Below are 24499 nucleotides of genomic sequence, written 5' to 3'. Positions count from 1 at the left end.
TGCAAACAGAAGTTAGAAGATGGTGTTATAAGGTTGGTATTGAAGTTTAGTGGCCCTTTTCCGCTAGCCACCAGATCGAACAGAAGGCTATATTATAAATGTACGGGTTGGGAAATAAAACAACTTGATTCATGTAACTGTACCGAATTGAGAAAAGTTAGTTAGAATGTACGACCAAAATAAAATTTGACATAGTTTGATCTATCCATTCTCTAATAGACACAAAAATGCTAGTTTATTCACATAATGTGAAAATGAATATATTCAATTGCGTAATGTAAATTTTATTAGAAAACAAAATTTATTACAAGAGTTTACACATGGGAAATATCGTATCAATCATTACTTTCTATACTTCACATAGCCAAACAGCTTACTGATCTGCTTAATATCAGGACATTTTATGAACACTAAAACTAAATATTACATTATTTTTTCTTATCTATACAGAAATAACAACAATAATAATAATAATAGTAGAAAAATATTTAGCATTATTTCCATTCTTATTACTCTTTCACATAATTCTCCAGGTTCAAATAAAAGAAGTCGCACAAGTTTAAAAGTCGAAATACGAGTTACAGACATTTTTTACGTTACTAGTTGAATTTTTCAAACATAACCCATCAGAACGAGGTTAAAAAAATATTAGATCATGTAAATTAAATGTAATATAACATTATCTAATTGCTATTTCACTAACCGATAACAATTTCATATCTAATCAATTCATGCGATTCCAATAAACACTGCTCATATAATGAGATCTTCCATTAACAAAGGTAACAATATAAGAATGAGGTAGAAAGCGAATTACATATTTTGTACCAACAATTTTTAAAATATGATTTTGTTACTTTAGGGAAAGGCTTAAGGTTTTTTTTTTCTTTTTCTTTTTTTACCGAACTCCACAGAGTATTTTTATATGCAATATTTATATTCAAAATAATGGATTTTATTTTAAAATCCAAAGATAACACGGAAGAAATGTTATTGTAAGGAAAAATCTTGTATCATTATTTATTGTTATAATTTGGTTGGTAAGAACGTTCATTTCATTGTCTGTACGTTTTAATGCAAGATAACGTAGCGAATATCCAATTGTTAAACTTACGGAGTTTTTGTTTTGAAAAACAAATTGAATGATTTGAGACATATTGTTAACACAAAAAATATATAGAAATTAAGTTTATACATTTCCGTTACTTCTAAAATTTATGGCACTTGATGCATGTAACTACTACTAATCTGAATGATTGGATTTTATAAGACTTAGCAAGGTACAATAATTCATTACAATTCTGTAATTATGGTGTAAACAAAATTGCCTGCTAGTTATTTTTTTAAAAAAAAGAACTCATAGATTGTCCTTCAATTGTTGTCACGGGTGTCACACGTGAGGAATATACGAGAATCAAAATGTAACTTCTCATTGGCTAGATTCTCCCTCTAGATTGTAAATTGGTTAATAACATTTCTTTCTCTCAAAAAAGAGTCAGTTACATCTTCATTTGCGAGAGTTTCTTCGTGCAGTACTCCTTCGCTCGAGTTTGTCAAGTCTTAAGTTAGTAGGTATTAGTATACGATCTCAACTCAGGTTCTATCTACAGATAAATCAAGATTTTCGATAACATTTGAGCAATGCTGTGCGAAGTTGCGCAATGTTTCAGTATTGATATACAGATTATACTAGCAGAGGTTTTTCGATATTTTTCGAATTTTACATTTGGCACGTGGAAAAGACTAGATACTGTCTCGTCGACCTACAGTCAGTTACTTTTTACACTAAGTATAACTGTTTTATGATACCATAATTAGAATAAATACATAGGATTATATCAAACGACAATATTACACACGAAAATTTCACAATGACGAACTTTTCACTGTTTACATTCTTTGTGTTTTAATGGAATCAATAATTCTCACATATCTGTGGGACTATCGACTTGCAGTTCTTTTGAGATCGTAGAACCCATACTGTCACTGCTGGCATAGTAGAACAATTCTAGGAATTTATTCTTGTTTTAACTTTCACCGCAGCAAATTATTTATTCTATCCAATGCTTAAGAAGATATCAAATACCGTATATATAAAAGCTTGTTTGCTTAAACTCCTGCCGGCTGCCAAAGGCTCAACGACACTTTTAGTACCTACAAAATACAAGAACGAAAATACTACACGAAAACTCTCAGATTTATCGAGAAGCTGCTCAAACTTTAGTAACTATAACTTGATTGTGATGTCATAGGTTTTTTATATAGTCTTATTAAAAATTATTGATTACGACATTTAATAAATACTAAAATTATGGATTGTTAAAGTTTTAACATCATCATTTAACCTCGCAATATGTTTGCAAACTTCGGCGAGCTATAACGCATGCATAACTAAATAATTTTCTATTTTACTTTCTATAGCATTATGATTACTTTAAAACTTACCATGAACCATAAACTGTATTCTTTAAATTAGCAAAAGCTGGTTGCCTTGCAATCTTACCCAATTTGTCTATTTTAATATGTATGTATGACTATCCTTCAAAGATGTTCCACACGCACTCACTTCATACCATCCATTCTGTTGTAGACTAGGTCAAAAACTGATTTCTTCCTGATAAGCAAACTTCCCTTGTTAACATCTCGTAAATGCGTTGATTAATAAACAAACGTTCTTTATTCTGAAGTAATGCAATAAAATACAGAAAATTGTACTTACAATTGTCTAGCCATTCCAACTATACGGATACAACAAAAACTATTTCTGGGACATGACCAGACTGTACATGAGACCTATCCTTCCAAAATAGAACTTACACTATTAGAAAAACACTTCTTGAAGGTTACGAGTGAAGTGTGCAAAAATATTTGATTATAAATGGCTATGAAAATGTTATCTATTCTACATAATATATTATATATATAACATACTACATGTGTGTATATATAAACTGGTTATAATCTGTGTGATTACGATCACAGATAATATTGAAATTGGTAAAATATAGTGCGCAATTATCTTGGTATTAATTACAAGCGTTCATTTGCATCATAGTATTTTCAAAAACTGAGGACACTTTTTATGTCATCTCAACAATCTACAAAAGAGTAGCGAGTTATGTAGTAAAGATGATTGGTTTTCGATCACTGATTCATTTCCAGAATTCAATAGTGATGTTAATTATTTTACACTCTATTCCTTTCTGTGAGAACTTTCCTCCTCTGTGACTCAGTACGACAATGCTACTTTTTTTTATTATTATTCGTTTAAGAAGCAAATGTTAACAGTAAAATTTATACTATTTCAGTACGTATCAATATATTTATACGTACTAATAAAATGCGTTAAGAGATTAGAGTAGGCCGAGATGTTTAATTAGAAACATTTCAGTATTTATCTCGATGAATTTGAAAAATAAAAATAAAAAAAAACATCATCTATATATATATATAGAGAGAGAGTATTTAGCTTCCTTGTAAATTGGTAAATATATTTATATATTCTTTGCATTTCTTATTATTTGTCTTTAAAAAAAGAATTACTATGAAGTGTAATATAATATATGGTAAATATAAATCTATAATAATAAGCATATTTTTGATATATTATTTTTCTCTTGTTACCTTATAGTTTTAATGTTACTAAAAGTTATATATGTAAAACATTTTTCAGTCATTAACTCTGTTACTCACAATACAGTATATGAAACACAACCAGTTTACATTCATTTTTTCTTCTCCTGCCTTGACAAACAATCTGTTTCAAGTACATCATTACACTACACTTTGTGATTTTCAAGATACAAAGGCTAGGGTGAAAAATCTCACATAGGGACAGAATAAGTGAACTTTCGTATGAATCCCCTTAAAAATGTGAAACATTCATTTCACAGATCTAGTCTATTATCCGCCATTTCCTTATATACTATGTTAAAATGAAGTTTATACCATCTTACATTTTTCGCAATATCTTCTGAGTGGGTTTTGTGAGCTAATTAAAACAACAAATATATTATCTTAAAAAGAAAATTACACTGTTTTCGGGTTACTAAACAGTGTAAATTACACACTATTCATAAAGTTTCTAATGTAAATACTGTTTAATTACTTTCGTAAATACATACACGAATGAGCAAGTTTTTATATTATTTTAGTTTGAACTACAGTTTGTTGTTAAAAGTGCTAAGGCAATTCGTAAAATCACAAACTGCAATGTAATGATACAGTTCCCTGATAACACACACATACAATACTTGATAAAAGGCAATCTTTTTTTCTTTGTTTGTTTGTTTGTTACTAATTGTTTCATTTCTTGATAAATGACTGCAGAATATCAATTGGAAGTGGAAAGATGATTGTGGAATTCTTTTCAGCTGAGATTGTGTTCAGTGTCTGGAGATACCGCAACTGAAATAACAAATAACATCTATTTGTAGCATGATTCAAATAAAATCCCAAGCATAAATCATTATAAACTCTAATGTGCTTTCAAAAAAGACAAACAAGTACTCATCACCTTGTTGTTTAGTATCGTACATATACTGCTCAAAAATTGAGATAAACATTGTCAAGACACAGATAAGAAAAGACATTCGTGAAGGTAATATGCGAGAATCTGTTCAACACGACATAAAAAAAAAAATGTAAGAACAGTGGTAAATCAAAATTTCTTGCAGTTGCACCATATACATACTACCATGCTATTGCGAAGTTAAAATACCTAACATGCTCTATTATGATTTCGCATGACTTTCTTCTGAAAGTAACGACACAGTAGCAAAGAAAAAAAATCTGTACCACTGGGAGAAATTGTACAACCAGGGGCTAGTAATATTTTCTTGCTTGCTTTATCAGTATTTTTGACACATGTTTCTTTACTTCTTATGACGGCTCAGTTAGTTTGGAGTTTAACGTCTCTTTACAGCATGAAGGCTGTGAGAGATATAGACTTTCTGCTTAATGCGGGATCCGAAGCCGTTAATTCTCAACTAAGAATCGCACTATGATGCAGTGTTCCCGTATTTAGGATAAAATATAGTTGCGCCATTGTGATTTAGCAGATATAGCCTACTGGATTACCATTTTTTTTTTTTTTTTTTTTTGGTCATATCAAAAGAACTCGTATGCGAGTTACTCAAAATGAACCGATTACATTGCATTATAAGAGGCAGATCAGAAACTAAGGTTACATGCTCAATATTTCTGAAGTTTCGCCTGTTATAGAGGAATGAGGGAGTGTGCGGTAATTATAATATATAGAGTTGGCAACTGTGCAATTTCAGTCATCCGTCACCTGCGACGCTAGTTGTAGCAAAACACACATAGTGACTCGCGGAAAACTGGTATCTGCGAAGAAGTCCGTCAGTTACTTGGTTTCTGTGGGCGAAACATGTAACTGCGACTGAAATTCACTGGCAGTTGGTAGAGGACTGTACGGAGAGACTGTAATGTCTCGTCAGCATGTCTCAGAATGGTGTCGAAAGTTTGCGGCTGGTAGAGAAAACGTCACCGACGAGGAGGGAAGTGGCCGACCCAGCACGGCATCAATAGATTTGAACACAGCTGGGACATCATCGACTACCTTCCCTACAGCCTGGATCTCGCTCCGAGCGTCTTTCACCTGTTTCCGCACTTGAAGGAGCACCTCGGAGGCTCTTGCTTCGCTTCAGACGAGGAGAGGAGGCATTTTGTGACAACGTGGCTGAACACGAAAGGACAGGATTTTTACCAGGAGGGAATCTTCAAACTCATCCCACGATGCGCCTCCACCAATATGGAGACTGTTGAAAAATATCCTAATGTATGTACTATCTGTTGGCTAATTGACTGTATATATATACGTTTCACTGAAGGCTTTGTAACGTTACTTCCTGATCACCCCTCGTAATTTACAAAGCTAGATGATGTACTAAAATGTAAGTAATCAGAATCATTGGTCAGATTTTCTCCATCGAATATAAACTGTGATATTAAAATATACAGTATATTTAAAATTTTCACAGAATTTATGGAATTCACGACCTATACAGGGTATCAGCTAGACAGCTATAGTGCTGCCAAAAATGTCTTGAACCGTGGCAAATATGCGAACTGAAGCTCACACTCACGCATTGAGCCAATAAGGGTTCGACTCTTGCTAAGCGAGAGAGCCGTAGCGAAAGGGAGTGGAATTCATTCAGCCGATAGCAGCGCTTGGAACGGAAGACTAGGTGTCAAGTCAATGTAGTATATATCTATATTTAGATAGCGCAAAATACTAGACTTTCGACGAGTCATTATTGCAAAATTGTGAAATAATGGCTACGTTACTTACAACATCAAGATCATGAAATAATTTGCCGAGGATACAAAAACCGTTACTACGAACTGCTTTGTTCCCTTCAATTCGTCGCTGGATGTAAATATTAGACATGTAGTGTTAAAAATGAAGTAAGTTTTTCTTGGAATAGTTGGTGCTCATTTTCTTTTACAGGACAGTAAGAAACAACACAGGATGGGAAAATAGTTTCCAGCAAGCAGAAGCAAAGTGTTCGTGATCATGTTCCCCGTGAGGATCGAAATATTTATATATAACAAATAAAAAGAAAAAAAAATATATAGTGATACACAAAGTAAGTTCATTGTTTTATACTAAGGTGTCCCTGTAGCATTTATTAGTAATTTCACACCTATCCCATTTCTTTAACTTTAAAATCATCTTTAGAAATTCCTGTTTAACAAGAATATGGTTAACAGTTTTATCCGGCAACCTATGGTCTTCTACTTGAATTAGCACAATCAAAATCCTCTAATAAACCATGATATAGTATTTTATCCTTATTTGTGAATCTCTTGTTCTTAATGCTACACTAGGAAGATGTTGGAGTGTCTACTACAGGTATGTTTCCTTCTTCCACATATTTACCAGTTATATTTGTCTCATTACTTTGATCTAATCAGATCAATGAAGTAATATTGTGTAATGTCCCGTCGTTAAATGATACTTCTTTTAACAATAATGCTTCTTTCTCGGGTCAAATTTTTTACTGTATGATCCTGCAATCGATGTCCACTCAACGAAGAGATAGAAGAGGTATATTCTCCAACGCAACATTGGAGGTTAAATTGTTATCGATGCAGCTTTCTTTCCGATGTAGCCCGAGGCGACGCCAAGAAATCTGAGTCGATTGGCCTAGTAGGAATTACTGTTCCACGTAGGGTATACACACGGAAAATTTTAAGATTAATGTGGTTAAATTTCCAGTAGGAATGTCTACTTGAACGGCATTTTAATTACGTTGCACGTTATGCGAATTGTAAATCGTTTCTAACGTCACAGGCCTTTGAGTTGTCATTTCTATAATAAATCAATCCATCTTGTGAATTTGTTACAGTTGTTCTCGAATTTTACTTTTCAGATGCACTTCAAATATCGAATATTGCATATAACACATTTGAATGACTTCAAGGCAAATTAAAATTATATCATTATATTCTATTCGTAAGGTAAGTAGAAATTAATTCAATGCGCAGCTCAAAATTAGGTAAAGTTACAGACAGGTAAGTATTTAAACAGATAAGTATTTAGATACATAAGTATCCGAGAAGGCAATTTACAGGTGAGCATACATACAATACTCTGTTCCTGTAAGCAATCGTATATCAGAGTTCAAAGACGTTTTTTATATGTACCAGAAGTGTACATATTATATATATATATATATATATATATATATATATATATATATATATATATATATATATATATATATAAGCATGGTTGATTACGGGATGAAATTTAAATATTCGAACTACCAGAAATTTTAATTATTTGGAGCTAACTGGTCCATTCATATCAAAGAAATGATTATATTGGCTTGTGACCGGCGATTTGTTTGTTGAAGTTTCACTTCCCAAATCACTGCTTGTATAATACATTTGTGACTTTTTCATATCTCTTTTACAATCAAACAGACTTATAACTAATCAAATTAACTTAAGCTTACCTAGAAAACCTTCTACTCTATATCCTATTCTGTAAAAACCTATAAAAGATGTATTTATGTCGCAGACAGAAATCCAGGTCGACAGTCGAAGTTTTTAAATTGCACCTAAGTCTAATTGTAGGAAAAGTTTCAATAGTTCCAGTACAAATTACAACCAATCTTTCAGTTGATAGAATTTCCGGAAATCTTTATACTCAAAGACTTATGCAATTCCAGAATACTATTTGTATTTATGAGATTTCAACTCTCCCCATGAATCTTGGTTACGGAGAATAAAAACAAGAAGAAAACATCAAGGAATAAAATGCAACGGATTTACAAAGGGAAGAGCGGTGCTGGAAAACACTTTGCGCGCAACAAACATGGGATGATGAAACTCAGTGAAACGATTGCATTATTCTTTCTTAGCATAAAAACAAAAGTAGAAGGTACCGCCGAGGGTAGACAGGGCAGAAGTGCTGGAATCAACACTGTTGAATAGCAACTTTTGAAACAGTGACTGTGTACAGAAGCACTGTTGTGCAGTTTTCGTAGACATCGCTGGGTTCCAGGTTCCACAACTTACTAAACCGAACGATAAAGCGACTTCTATTTTCGTTTTTATGCTAAAGAAGAATGATACAATCGTTTGGCTGAGTTTCGACAACCCATGACTATTGCACCACCTTTAAGATTACAATATAATGAACGCCCCCTGATAACATTTTAACTTTATTGTTAATATGTATCCTATTCTTATTACGCCATTAACTAATTTCTATTTAAAAACATACCTGTAGAGCAGCTGGACTTTCAGCAATCACTTCTGAAGCCTCTTTCAAAGCACGTGAAGCCTTCATTTCACCCTCAGCTGCAATTACTTTAGCCCTTGCCTCTCTAGCTGCCTCGGCTTCAGCTGCCATAGCTCGCTGGAGCTGTACCGGTAACCTTACATCTTTTCTGAAAGAAAAGTAATTAAAACATTAACCAATGTAAACATATCAGAAGCTAGTACAATACTATTAGCGCTTTATTAAAAAACATAGGTGAGACATACCAGTCATTAGATCTCGTTGAAATGATATGAAAATCCACATGCGTAGTTTTCGAAAAAGTGAGATAAACTAATCTTTTTGTATTTTTTTTTTAAATGTGCTCTACACTAACCACGCCACCTATTACCTAGGTACGATGAAACGGAAACTGAAATCTACCCTGAACAAACTTTTCCTTATGACACTAGCAAGACGAAGTGCACAGTATGGCTAATGAGATATAGCTCCGAATTATGATTAATTCTAAAACTTTTTAGTTTTTCAGGGTATCTACTAAAATTCTAAAATTGAAATTTCGTGACTTTTTTCTGTCGCAAACCATAAAATTTAGTAACATTTTCGAGAGCAAATTTGGGTACGAATTGGGCCGAATTTTCATTCATGTATGAGATAGAAGCGTGCTTTGTTTGCGATTTGGTAGCGTCTAAAGTCGACCGTAGACTTTTTGGTGGTGAATTTTGACGTTTTATAAAACAAAATTTTCCAGTCTATACTTATATTTGTACAGATGAAAAAAATCGTGACCCAAAAGCTAAATTTAGTGACTTCTCTTGATTTTCATGACCATTTTCAGATTTCATTACTTTTGCGACCGATAAACACTTTTTTTTTTTTTTTTTTTGTTGTTGTTGTTTAACTACAAGGGCCATCCAGAAAGTAAAGAACAATAATTGCGCATCGCGCGCGGAGCCGACCCCCCACCACTGCGATCACGTGCGCGGCTATTAGCTCCTTCCTTCACCTCAATGCTGTGCCGTCAAGCTACTTCTTCTAGCAACGATTCAAAATGGTGGCGCCAATCGAAAATCCCGCCGAATGAAGTACGAAGTATCATTTGTTTACTGAACGCAAACAAAGGCAAACAAAGAATATTTACGGTGATAGTGCAATGAACGAGGCATCAGTGAGGAAATGGCGCACTGTGTTTAATCAAGGAAGGACCAGCGTGCATGGTGAAGATCGGAGTGGGAGGCCATCACTTGTTACGGAAGAACTGAAACAAAGTGTCTAAGAAAAAAATCACGAAAAGTGACGTTTCGCTTTGAGCACGTGACACGAATCTTTTTCCCAAAACTTAAGGAATTTTTGGGTGGAAAACAGTTCGGAAACGATGAGGACCTCAAGCAAGCAGTAACATTGGCATTGAAAAACTTGTCCCACATTATAACAAATGACTTGACAACTATGGCGATTACCTAGAAAAGTACAATAAGGTCCCGTGGCTTTGTAAATAAAGTTTTGTGCTGATATCTTTTGTTTTATTTAACCATGCCAAAGTGTTCTTTACTTTCTGGACGACCTTCATACATAATATTGTCCGAAGATGAGGCATGAAACATTACATTAAGCTAAAGAAAATGATATATGCTTTAGGGCCAATTTTCATGTGTAGTTTTCGAGAGAAAACGAATTTATATGGTGCTAAAAATATATTAATAATAATTTAATTTTTATTATATTAGCTTATTTATATATATAAATACTGTTAACCAGTAGACTGTATATATTATTGCCTTCTCTTCACGGTCACAAACATATCACTTGTAATATTAATAATTATCTAAAATTAACGTCTGCATGGTCTGCATATAACTTGCAGCTCATTTTAACATGAAATTGCATCACAACTGAATAGATGGTGATACGTTTGAATTGCAAAGATCTTGCAAACTAAGCAACTTCAATTATAAGGTTTGTAATATGGTAGAAAGCAGAAAGTTAACACTTCATGAATAGTACATTACATTTTGCGAAGAAAAGTAAATACGTGGAATGCGAAGAGATTGCAGTAAGCTGTGAAAATCCGTCACACACAATTTATATATTCTGTGATAATAGTATACTTTTATATTTTTTTAGAGTGATGGAACATTGCGAAAACAAGTACTAAATATTGGATCAAAATTTTATGCTGCCACACTACAAAAACGAAACACTGACACAAGAACATTTTCAAATGACCATATATATTTAACTGGCTGAGTTAGTTTTCAAATAATCATCTCACCATATACACCATCTCCATTTTTGAAGATTATCAAACGAAGAAAAACTAATTTTTCTGCAAATGCTTTTAGGTATTATACATAAAGAGCGTTTGTGTTTACAGATTTATTTGTTACCTTTCTACATAACCACGGGCTAACGGCTAAGGTTCATTCTAATTAACACGAGTGAAAAAATGTAGTATCTTCTGTAATTATGAAATCTTAAAGGAGGAATAGCAATAAGATTTGAAAAACGGTAGCGAGTAAATAGTATTTTAATATCTACAGTATGTATTAATAATAATAATAATAATAATAGCTCTTGTAAAGACAGTAAAGAGGATCACGCGAAACTTATATTTATGAATTAATCTATGGTGGAAGTTAAAGTGGTCAGCATTATACCCGCTCTCCTATCCTAAGCACGTGAGGTATTAACTTCAAATACTTTTTGAGTTTTAATAAAAAAGAAAATATATTTGAGGGTTAACTGGTACCAAACAATAACAATACTCTAAGAACACCCTCGTGGCTATATGTTAGCGTACGCATCTTCGACACAAGAGACTAGAAAATGATTCCCAGCGGTCGGTCATGTGGTTCCGATGATGGGTACATAAAATAGTCTCCGACCGACAGTAGCCAAATACTTTTGTCATTGCTCAATCAACGATTTCATGACAAGAAATGTCTACAGACTGCGATGCGAATTAGTCCTCAACCTGTTGCATAGTCCGGTCATCTTGCAAGTTCTCTTTTGCCAATAACTGATCGAGATGTCTGAAAAGGTGGTGGTCGATGCGAGAGAAGTATGGAAAAATGCCACGGGCGAGGAAGAGTTTCATACTGCAACTCATGGAGAATCTGCCCCATCCTTTGAGCTACATGTGAGCGTGCATTGTTATGCAACATGATGAGACCATGCAGGGCCGGCCTTAGGTGGTACGGGGCCCCACGTTTACAATTAAGTTGCACCAAAGTCTCTAGAACCTATATATATATATATATCGCTCTTCCTGCTGGTCTAGTGGTTAGCGCGTGAGCTTGTAGTATGCATAGTCTCGATCCATATTCCCTGTGGGAGAGCACACTAAATTTAATTTCATAATCACTCCCTTTCATTAATCATCTATTTCCTTAGAAGAAATCCTGGGATGTCAAATAAAAAAAAAATCATTTCATTTCAAAGTTTAATAGAGATTTTGCAGTCAGAATGGAAGCAATTAGAATGTGCACTTAAATAGTGCGTGAAAGTTAATAGACTAAACCTATACGAAGTAGATTTCAATATAAAATTATGTATATGTAAATCTACAACTAGCAATATTAGTATATCATATCTGAAGGACAGTCGTACTAGCCCTATTTGTTTCAGCGACTGTGAAATTTTTTATTTAAACAACTAATTTAGTTCAGTTCAGAAAAGAGAAGACGTGTTGGTTCGTCCCCGCGAAGTAGGGCCAGAACGTCTTGCCCTCAAGCTACTTTGTCCAGATAAAATTGTTGAATGGTTTTGTTTTTGTAGATGAAGATGGAAGCTATGCATCCGATGGCATTTAGAGTTGGAACCTAGAATTACATTTTCAGTTCCCACATTACCAAACACTGAGGGCCCCCGGACCCCCCCCCCCCCCGAAAATTTTAAACTTGTTAAAAGAATCCCTAAAATTTAGCTTTAGTTTCTCCATTGCCAAAGTGGAAATGAGACAATAAATGAATTTTAAAATACATATTTCACCCTTGTGCTTCCCAATTTTTCAAGGAGGTTCTGCACCAGTATTTCATAATTTTCTTCTCTTACAAGTATACCTATCGATGTCGAAATCTAGTTTCTTGACCAAACTTGGCAGAGAAGTGTGAAATATCAAGAAACGAGCGTAAACAAAATTTAAAGTGCTTCCGTCCATAAACACTGCCGCAGTGGCCAAAAACCTGATTGATCAGAATAAGGCATAACAATGTGTTTCAAGTTTGAAAATTTCATTTTATTTTTAACACAGGTAAAAGGATGAAAAACAAAAACACATTAACCGACACTGGGAGGAGGTAGACATCTATTTGAGGGTATGCTTATCATGGTCGCCATCTTGAAGTCGACCATCTTATATCTCGTTCGACATTGTTAAATCGGAAGGGAGTCATGTAATATATCAAATTGGGCTAGAATTTTACGAGAAGTACAATGGTAAAATCTATGTTTCCATAAGTTTATATTTGTAAGACATAATGAAATGCACATTGATATGAATTCGTTGGTTCAAAGATTTCCTAATAGCTGTATCTTTTTGAAAATAATTCAAGTCAGGACGGTAGTGAACATCGTAAGTAGCTACCAGGATCTAGGGGGGAAGGTCAATTCGGTGCATTTGCCCCGGGGCGCAGCTCGTTGAGAGCATGTAGGGGGCGCCATTTCGATGCGAAATTGGGAGAAATTAGGGCAGATATACGTCTTTGCCCCGGGCGCAATATTTCTTAGATCCAGTCCTGGTAGCTACTTATGAAAGGTGTAATCAACTTGAAATCGTTATCGACTGCAGACAAAATGAAATGGTGATTAGATGATCATAAAACTTAAAGAACTCATGAAAGGTGGATGACATATATTCCACTGGATTATTCGAGTTAGAAGACAAACGTTCATAGGCAGGCACCTATTCAGTACGCACTAATATACATTCGTTTTTCTTAACTTTATTTTTTTAAATCCATGCGATTTTTCGTAGGAGAGGGCAAAATTTGTTCTCTGGTCTTGTATATATTTTTAATATAGGTATAATAAGAGAAAGGATATGCAAAGAAGTTGCATTGAGGATGATTTATTTGATACCATCTCGGTATTCACGGTAGTATCACATGACATAATCAGTAAGAACGCCAGAAACTTTTACTTAGTGTAGTGTTCGAAATAAAAGAGAGTGCGCACCCAGAATAATGATATAGTTTTACATAAACTCAAAGAAAACAATATTTTTACGCCCAGATATGTGTGTAAGGAATTTGGGGAGTGTTAGGGGTGTGCAGAATATTCCCTGAACATAATATCTATTTTTACAACAGAAGTTGTAAACGTAAAAAAAATAAAGAAACTACTGCAGCATTAAATTCAGAAAATATTTGCTTATGCCTGGAAACTTAATACAAACTATTCATTTACTTGTTACGAAGAGGCAATAGTCTCCCTTGTGGAGTAAGTTAATGTACCTGTATTGCAATATGTTGTTGTGTGCACTTGAAACCGAGAGTAGCAGAGCTATCTTAACAGTACCATAGCCACTTGGTCGGCGTCCCCGCGAGCAGAATGACATGTATTAGGAGCAAAATTTAGTCATAGCAACCACAACTCACTTGTTTGCTATGAGGAATATGCTGTTAAAACTGCACTAGAGAGTAGAGTAAAGGGCACTAGCGCGGGGCCCGGTTGGGAGCAATCGGTCCAATCGGCTTAAGGCCGGCCCTGACATCATGTATGGATCCGCAACGATGGTCTTGCTCGACGGAGAAATACATGATGGGTCTCCCTACCATAGACTATAATACCAGCAACACTACCGTCTGCAGACGGTGTTTCACACCTCCAGACGGTGATCCTTGTTGACCGGTGTCAACTCATGTGGCACACCCATTACTTCAACTTTATCACATTACCGACTGGACGGAATTAATTTTACCGGACTTCACGTATATGTAACTCGTCTGCAATTGCATGAACATTTCTCGGACGGCCCACCGCCACTATGTTCCTGAGAAGTTTATCAGTACACGTTGTTAGTCGGTTGATCTGCTGTCTTCGGCACGAAATTTCACAAACCAACGGCGTATGATTTTCGTTCATCACTCCTGGCTCAAATGCACGATAGACGTTTTTCATCCCATGCAGAATGTCCCTTGAACTCTATAAAGGAAAATCACTCGCAACTGTGTGTTCTCCAAGGTACATCTTCATAAGAACCTATTCATCAATACATTGCCTTTTGACTGATTTAGCACCTCAATCTATTTTCTGATCATGTAATAAAACGCATGATCTCGGTCATCAATTGGTCGAGGACGTAAGATATTTCAGTCACAACAACTCACTATTTCTATACTGTCCCACCGAACAGCAGTCAGACAAGATGTTATTTTCGGACTTATTAAACAATAGATGGCTTTGTTTTCTTACTATCAAAGATTGTTTTTTGGAAAATACTTGCAGCAAATCATTTGATAAACAAGCAAACGCACTCAGTGAAAGAAACAAGCGAAGAAATATATATCGTAGTGTTTTTGGAATTACATAAATTAGCAATGTTAAAATGTTGAATCTACAAAATCAATAATAGATAGGTGTGCAGTAAACTGAGACAGATATTGTACAATCTATAAGTAATACTTTTATACTACAACAGTTCTTCACTATTTACCATTATTCTTTAAATACGAACTGACAAAAAAGTAGTTACTGCCCTACTCGGTTTTATCTGCATTTTAATTTTAATCAATGTAGTTCGACAATAGTATAATCAAACTTACTGACCCTTGTATTCCTATGGTGACCATAACTTCGATTCTCCTTCTCCAACAACGAGAAACAGGCTTATATCATCGTATGCAAAAATTCAGTCACATGCTAAGATACTGTTATTCAGTAGAAGAAATAATTTTACTGTAAGATAAGCATATCTATGTTTCTTATGCTCTATAGCCACACTGAATTATTTTAGTGACAATTTATTAATTCAACAATTTTACTTACATTTCCACACGTTCAACTTTAACTCCCCATGGATCAGTAGCTTCATCTAAAGATGCTTGCATTGTATGAGAAATGGCCTCTCTTTCTGAGAGGATTTCGGCCAAATTTCGGGTTCCAAGCACATTTCTCAAAGTTGTTGCTGCTAGCAAGCGGGTGGAATGGCTACAAACAAAAACAAGAAATGTTAAAAATACATTTATTATCGATTGATACAAACGACACAAGTGACAATATAATTGTAGGAAGGATGGTTAGATAACCATGGTAATCGTGTTTATATATATTTTAATTTTCCGATTTCCTTATTCTAGTACGAAGGTAACATAATTGTGAATTACCTGAAAGCAGGAATTATCGAGTATTAAAAAAAATCTTAAGTTCATTACAATTTCTTGGAAGTTGCATGTTAAATGAAGTAACCGAAATCAATAACAGGGCCCTTGCACTTTTTTAAAGAACAGAGCAAGAGTTTCTGTTCTTGCACGCTCATTGAAGGGAGGAAGGTGTACTCTCTTTCTGCAGTAAGGGCAAACCACCCTCAGATTCAACCGAGTCATTCAGGTACCAAGAATTCACTAATTAGGTTGTACAAGGTAACCATAAAAAGTTTTAGAGCAGTGATAAACAAAGAGCAATACAATGAACGATTGGTACCTTCAGGTTTAGAAGTTACCTCCATCAGTATACACACCCTTTGCCAATGTTTCTGCACCTGCACAATACTCCGGTGATAAAACTCGGCCGTCGTGGATGCAAGGAAATCTGTGACTGCGTTCCTCATTAGCGAAAGATCTCCTACGGAGGTGGTTGTCAAAAGAATGAAACAGGTGGCAATCTGTTGGCGTAAGGTCCAATGAATATGGTGCATGGCACAGTGTCTCTCAGTTACGTTGTCGAAGGATCTCCCGGGTCCTTTTTGCCACATGTAGCTTTGCATTGTCGTGCAGAAACAGCGCACCCTTGCGATTCACCAATGCCGGTTCCTTCTGTACCAATGTACGGTGCATCCTTTGCAACTGCTAAAGGTAGAGGCCAGTAGTGATGGTCTCATCAGGTGGAAGGAGCTCGTAATGCACCACTTGCCGACAATTCAACCATACAGAGACCACAACTTTTCGTAGGTGAAGAGGTGGCCTAGAGTTGTGAAGAACAATATCACGTGGCGACAGCCTATGTCTGATACGCCTGGGGGTATCAGAAAGGACCCACTTTTCGTAACCAGTGAGTAAGCGACGAAAAATGGCTGTGTTCAGACGCCGAGTTAGCAAAGACAAACAGGTTGTCACTCGTTATTCCTTGTTGGCTGTTGACAATGTATGAAGTACCCACATGCTTAACTTGAACTTCCCTATTTCATGCCCGTGCAGTCTGACTTTTTCAGCGGAAACAAGGAACCTTTCTGCAAGCTCATCACACGTTAGAGCACTGTCCTCCTCAATAGCTGTTCCTAGGGCCTCGCCATCCAACACACGTGGTTGTCCATTGCGAGGCTCATCCGAAAGGCTCACATCTCCCGAACGGAATTTGTAGGAAAAAATGCCTGGCAGTGCGTTCGTTCACGGCACTCTCGCCAAATGTTTGGCATATGCAGGATCTGACAGAACCACATTTAAAATCATAAAACAAACACACGCGAACAAGCTGCTTCGGTACCTCCATTTCTCTTCGACACTACGCGAGCTATGAATGTTGTACATGCGCAACGTGCCTGTATGAAGGTCGATAGTTAATTCCTGATCGCTTGGCAGGCATGTGCATCATTTCGTTTCCTCTCTGTGAGAGCACGATTATGGGAAGTCAAAAACAGGAAGAACTTTTCTCGTTACTTTATATTAAGCAACGTTTAAGAATGCCTGTAACCTTTTCATACGTCTTCTGGCCTCTTGGGTAAAACTATAAAGTCGGCTGTCTTGTTTGTGCACGTTTAGGAGAAACAAAGAATTTAAACAAAGAGGGCATATCTTGTGCTAAATCATGTACCTTTATCAAAAGCCAAACTTAATCATAAAGGTATTATTTAGCCATTCATCAGGCCCCCGCTAACTTCAGTTCAAAACAGTTCGACCAAACACACAATAATACAGTAGACTCCGGACTATTTGGTCTAATGTGACTGAAGGGTAACAACGTCACTTCATGCTCCACTCATACCACTGAAAACACACTTTTTATACCAAAACCCACTCTTATTCGTATTTTAAAACTTCAGTATAGGTCAGCATTTTATAAACATCTGTTATGTACTGTACGTGTATTTTAAAAATTTAGTACAGAAAAAGTGAGTCCAAGAATAAAAATATTGTATACATTTTATCTTTATTTTATAATATTTAATTTAACTACAGGAGACGTAGAATGACGTGCATTGTACAAACATACAATTTTAAAATAAACGAAACACTAACCTAAAACGTAGGCTTAATTCTTAAATAAATGATTTAAGCTTGTTTGTTCATTGAAAAATGATTACACAAATCGTCGTTAGAATGACCAACAGGTGTAGCTCAAAATTCGTGATTTTGAGTTAATACCAGTACCTTATATAATTTTACGAGATCTACCGATCACTCCGCCTTCTAACCAATTCAATATTTCAGAAATGAAGCCTCCTTTCTAGTTTCTTTCTTTTTTCATTTTTGAAACTAGGTTGGATAGTCGAGAGTCTACTGTATATGCAATACAAAGCGTTAGTAAACATGCAATATCACATAGACAGTATACAGGATCACACAAAATTCACGTTTATGAAAGAATCTTTGCTGACAGTTGAAGCTGTCACTGTTATACCCACACTACCCACACTCATACCTCAATATGTGTCACACCACTAATACACTCATACTCAAAAACCTCATTCCGACAGGCTAAAATTATTCCGTGCTATTACTTATCTACACTTATATATATATATATATATATATATATATATATATATATATATATATATCGCGACTTCAACTATGGAATATGTTTATATCATATTTTTAAAATTTTCAGGAAATGAACTATCTATAGCAAAGGAATGATCCACTCCTTTGTATGTGTTGTAGTTTTCGGCAAGCAAACAACGCGTTACCAAAAAAAGTTTTCTACGATAGAAGTTCGCAAGGAATATCCTAATTTACATGCTTGCAGATTCATTGTTTTCTTGGGGCCGCGGTGGCTCAGTGGTAGAGAGTTCACCTCTGGTGCTTGGGGTCCCGGGTTTGATCCCAGCCCCCGCCAAGTGAACTTTGTGGTGGACAAACACCGTGTGCGTGGGTTCTCCCGTTTCCTCCCACTTTCTTCATTCCACCATTTCATTCATTACTCATCATCACCGTCTCCTTTAGCCTAACCGGCATAACCGTGGGACGTAAAACTCAAAGATTTCATGTTTCATTGTTTTCTTACCTAGTAAGTATTATAATCAAATACATTATAGGTAAAAATAAATTAAAACATCAGGGTAAAAAAATATCATTTTCGTATATTGTTACGAAAATTTCATTTGACATTTGTACATGCTATGTATATTATTACGGTAGATTGATATTCAAACACCTGGCCATCGATAATTCAGTTCCTTTAGATTTTCTGAATGGACTTTGGAGTGTATTTTTATATTTACAGTTTTCTGGAGGTGCCGTTTATTTTTTTAAGGCACTGTAGTTCTGAGGAAATATTTTATTTAGTTTAATTAAAACATTAAAATTTCATTTGCTTTTCGTCTAGTGTTTAATTTCTGTGTTAAAATAATAATTTTATACTCCACAAGAAGAAAATTTTTGCGTAAAAGTGTATTAGCTCTAGATCTTGTACTCCACCTTCCTCTGCAATTTTTCCTGATACTATCTTAGAACATGAAAAGTGATAGTTCTTGAAGGGAGTCAAATTGATAAACATCGAATTTTATCGCTGCAAATTAAGAGAATAAAACAATAAACGTCCTAATCCTTGCATACAACAATTAGTACATTAAGTACAGATTTTTTCCCTTAGCTTTTAGTGATAAAAGTTTAATTTTTACCAATAACTTCCCTCAAGAGCCGTCATTATACGTACGAAATAATACGAAAGATAAGAGAAAAATAATAGTATTATGGGTATTACCTGTAGTTATTGACTCTTACAATAGCACTGAGTGGTTCCTGAATTTTGTAGTACACAACGGCATCAACAGTAACAGTCACACTGTCTTTAGTAAGCACCTGTTCTCAACAAAAAACACAAATATACAATCAGCAATCAAAAACAAAGGATTAAGAAGAAGAAAGAAGAAGAAACAGAAGCAGATAGTGTCTGAAAAAAAACTGTGTCATCAAGAAAGAAACAGTCCCAAGTGTACATTCATAACGACATCATCTGCTTCCACCACAAAATTAAAAATAGTACAGTACATTCAAATCTCAGAACAAAGCTGTAACAATATGACGTAAGATACGCAGGTTTTAATTCTAGTAACGAGATTTTGAACATGAAAGTTTATTTTAATATATAGATTCACATTCAAAAGGAATATAACAATTTCCGGTGTCAAAATTCATCCACAATAAAATCTAGTGGAATCGACAGTCTCGGAGAAATATTTCCAACGAGATATATAACATTAGGTGCCCAGCTTAAACTCTGTCGAGTATGAAAGAAATAATAAAAGGAACAAACGTGAAAGTTACGAAGTATCATTTGCGACATGCTTCGACCTTTTATGCTGAAGTTCACCTAAATTTCAATAAAATAATGTAGAGTAATAAGAAAAATGTCTGTTACATTATTATTAACTCACTAATAAAAACTGGATTTATTATTATACAAGTATATATATTAATCCTGTAAAAAATTTCAAGAATTCTTCTGTTCTGTATTCATAACAAAACAGAGTATATCAGCTATACTGTTTGAGAAGCATTTCAAGTATCGAAAACTGGAACACAAACTTTACAATCACGTAACTAAAAAAGAACAACGATAAGCATTCATTCACCATCAAGCAGTTATGCAGTAAGCGTTGTACTTAACATTTCCCTACATCTAGTTGTCATAAGAGAAGATCTTTGAGCATTCACTTTTTCGGAAAAGCAAGTTGTGAAACACTCCAAGATAACTTACATTTTTCAGGGAAACTGTTGATAATATTATTCCGATTCTTACCGGATTTCCTTTGCTTCATAATGTTAACTAGGAGTTACAGTTTTCGACAATGTGAGTGCTTTTCAGAAAGTGGTTATACTCTTACTGGCATTTTCTTATTTTAAAAAAAGCTACAATTTCAGTGAATTTAATGTTTACTATTAGGTATGTGAATTCTTGGCGTTAATTTTTCTCCGTATATTGGAAATGATGAAGTGAACGAAAGAGTTCTTAAAAAAATTTGTACGATAAATATATAGGCATAATAAGTTCAATTTTATAGTTAATGTTGAGAGTGGTCCATATGCTAACTGAACAAAGTTTTGAGACAACACAATTCACACTGAAATTTTAATATTGACTTTCCTGACTTTCCATCACTAAGTAAATTTTTCTGATCCGCAACACCAAAAACATTACTAGTAGTTATCGAACTCTACTACCCTCACAGCCGTCCAAAGCTTTCCTTCTTATTTTTTAAATAATGTATAGGGTTACTGTCTTACTGCAAATTCTTATGAGTCCTGAATTTAGTTTAATTTGATTTGATTACAAGTTTATCGTCCCTTTTAGCAACGAAGCCTATGAGACGTGGACCTATAGCTTAACGTGAGATCCGAACCATATGAGCTCCTGCCGGCAATCGAACCTGGGTTCTCCCACGCCAAAGTCGCGTACGCTAACTGCTTAAGTCACAAAGGAGCTCCTTTCTGTATTTGGAATACAATAATAGATTAGTAATAAACAATCACTATATGTTAATAATTATCTCGCCAATGTGAATACACTCAAACATAAATAAGTACACACACATTTCATAATTTGACTTGGCCTATCCGTTTGATTATCTACAAAAAACAAACCTAATTTAATTTCTTCTTCTGTAGCATCTAAATTCTTTATTTAATTTGTTCTTCTTTCTAAGGTTGAAGTTTTAACACCTTTTGGTGCTTCTCAAGCTTGTTTCTACAGATGATTATCATTTCACAATCTGTTTATCTTCGTTTTGAATCTGCATTGTCTCTTTTGAGATGTTCTTCATATCTTCTGTGAGCAGTTGTATTGATTATTAACTCACCTGAGTAATAGGAATTATGCATACTTTAGTGCAATCTGATAACATTTTTCCTGATTCTTCTGTGAAATAAATCAATTACCTTCACTCAGTATACGAGGGAGGGTACTGACCCCGGCATATTTAAAATACTTGAGCTGGGATGGCTGATGGGGATATTGTAGCTTAATGTCTTAGATGCATATATGCTAAATTTCAGAACCATAGCTGCTATATTAATATTCTTTTTTGTCGTTTCAGGTGTGAGAGGTGGCACCTAGCTTGAAAAATGGAGAAAACCGAACAACGAACTGTCATCAAGTACCTCCAGAAAAAGGGATTAAACCCAAAGGAGATTCATGAGGACATGATTAGTGTGTTGGGTGATGGGGTTCCTTCCTACCAGGTGGTAAAGAACTAGTGCCGCGACTTCTGTTGCAGCAGGGAAAGCTATCAACAGGCCCCTGGTGCTGGTCCTCCAACAACAGCATGCACCCCAGAAAACATTGGGCTGTGCATGTTACGATTATAGCAGACAGACGAATCACGGTGCAACAGTTAGCAGACATCATGCACATCTCTGTAGGCTCAGTGGAAACCATTGTGCATGAACACTTGGGATTCAGAAAGGTGTCAGCGCGAGGGTACACAAAATGTTATCTCGTGAAAATCAGAAAGACAGAGTTCGATGTTCAAGGGCTGGTTTGGAGGTTATGGGGGCAGACCTGAAACAGATCTGTGACAGTGGATGAGACGTGGCTCCACCACTATGATCCCGAGTCTAAACGACAGAGCATAGAGTGGCGGCACAGCAGTTCGCCTCCCCCACGCAAGTTCAAGATGCAAGCATCAGCACGCAAGGTTATGGCCACAATTTTTTGGGATGCAAAGAGTGTGCTCCTTATTGACTACCTGGAGGTTGGACACACTATCACGGGGGCCTATTATGCATCCCTAATTCCTAAGTTACGCGAAGCAATCAAGGAAAAACGGCGCGGAATGTTGCGGCGAACAATGCTGTTCCACTAAGATAATGCTCCGGCCCAGAAAAGCCATCTTACTGGTGCCGCAATCCATGCTGCTGGTTTTGATGTGTTGGAACATACTCCCTACTCACCCGACCTCGCCCCATTTGTTCCCAAAGTTGAAGGAGCACCTCAAGGGGAAGAAGTTTCACTCAAATGCAGCTGTTATTGAAGCTGTGAAGGAATGGCTCATGCTTCAGCCAGAGACTTTCTTTGAAGCTGGCATAGTGGCTTTACTGCATAGGTGGAAGAAGTGCATTACTATGAAAGGAGACTTTTTGGAAAAATAATACTGCTTATAGGTCAGGAACAATAATTATTGAACCACCTCGTATTTTAAAGCATCACTCTAACTCATTTTAATTTTCCTGACCTTCTCCATCTTTCAAACTCAGTACGAACCTTGGAAAACTACATACATGTTGATTTACAGTAGTGAATGTTGTTTTCGATTTGGAAAACAAGGGAAACGAAGATACAAAAAGAAAATTTTACGCACTTTTAGCAGGAAATGTAAATGTGTACTCATGGATTAAGAAATATAAAGGATTTGACCCTTGCTGCATGTTTGTGCTGTCTCTTAGACATAGCTCATAATGTTGGACTGTAAAAATAAACATTTTGAACATTAATCAACACCATGTAAACTATTCAAACACTAGTACTTATTTGTGGCTAAGTGGCTAATGCGCAAGTTTTCTGAGTATGATTTTCTTAAGGGTTGCTCACCTCGAATACAAACCCGAGCAGTGGATTAGGAATTAGATTTCTGGGCTTTCGGCATCTACGGTCATGTTAGCCCGTCATGCATGACGGATGACGTCTCTTGGCGATCACACTATCCAAGGAAAAGGAAAGAAGAAAGGATTGAAGCGTCTGGGACATGTATATTGGGTACCATCCCGGCAGCATTTGCCTGGTGTGAATGAGGAAAACCCAGAAAAACCTTAATCAGGACAGCTGGCTTGAAAGGTTTTTACACTTTTTGACCGAGCGTCACCACCGGCAATTGAACCCGGGACCACTCAAACCCAAGCGATAATTCGGATCCAACTCCACAAACAATAGATCTCATCTCATATAACCTCGGTCCTGGAAAAGGACGCTAAACTTCTATCCAACTTATCTTTACGCATGTACTTTATCCTCAAGATACAACGTCGTAGATTTCGATGTCTGCAAATGATAAAAGTATAACACTTTGACTTTTGTCACTATATCTTTCTGTACTTGACGATGGTTGGATACCTAATGTTATATATTTCTACAAAATTTTTGCTGAGTACTGTTAATTTCACTAGGTTTCATTCTGGTTGAGTTCGATACCTAAAGTTTTCTCAACATAATAACCAAATGACAAGGAAAATTAAGACAGAAATATTACAAAAGAAATTACAAGTGAAAGTTTATATTATATATATGTACAATTATTTTTCGTTAGTTAGTGTGAAAAAAATTAAGAAAATAATATGCCTCTTGAATTATAATGCAGACATCAGACAATTATCTTACAAAGACACAGAACGCAAGACTTCCCTATTTTCAATTTTAACTTAAGTGTTCGGAAAA

At 35.5% G+C, this 24499-nt stretch overlaps 1 protein-coding gene across 5 annotated transcripts in view; it reads right to left on the bottom strand.

The window, feature by feature from the left end:
• Positions 1–268: 268 nt before the first annotated feature.
• Positions 269–24499, bottom strand: part of LOC145690259 (band 7 protein AGAP004871-like) — a 117256-nt gene continuing 93025 nt past the window's right edge. For 4 of the 5 annotated variants that reach the window (XM_081764985.1, XM_081764984.1, XM_081764986.1 and 1 more), the window contains 4 exons: positions 19835–19932; positions 15743–15904; positions 8759–8924; positions 269–4407 (listed from right to left, as the gene is read on the bottom strand). In XM_081764985.1, the coding sequence (XP_081621111.1) occupies positions 4306–4407; positions 8759–8924; positions 15743–15904; positions 19835–19932 (528 nt within the window). In that variant the 3' untranslated portion in view covers positions 269–4305. The remainder of the gene's footprint in view (positions 4408–8758; positions 8925–15742; positions 15905–19834; positions 19933–24499) is intronic. The other variant, XM_081764983.1, reaches the window with a different exon arrangement.

This window comes from Thermobia domestica, chromosome 7 (genome assembly GCF_964235325.1).
Source record: "Thermobia domestica chromosome 7, izTheDome1.hap1.1, whole genome shotgun sequence".
Taxonomy (NCBI): Eukaryota; Metazoa; Arthropoda; class Insecta; order Zygentoma; family Lepismatidae; genus Thermobia; species Thermobia domestica.
Note: the sequence above shows the minus strand (reverse complement) of the source record. Positions and strands in the feature narration are given on the sequence as shown.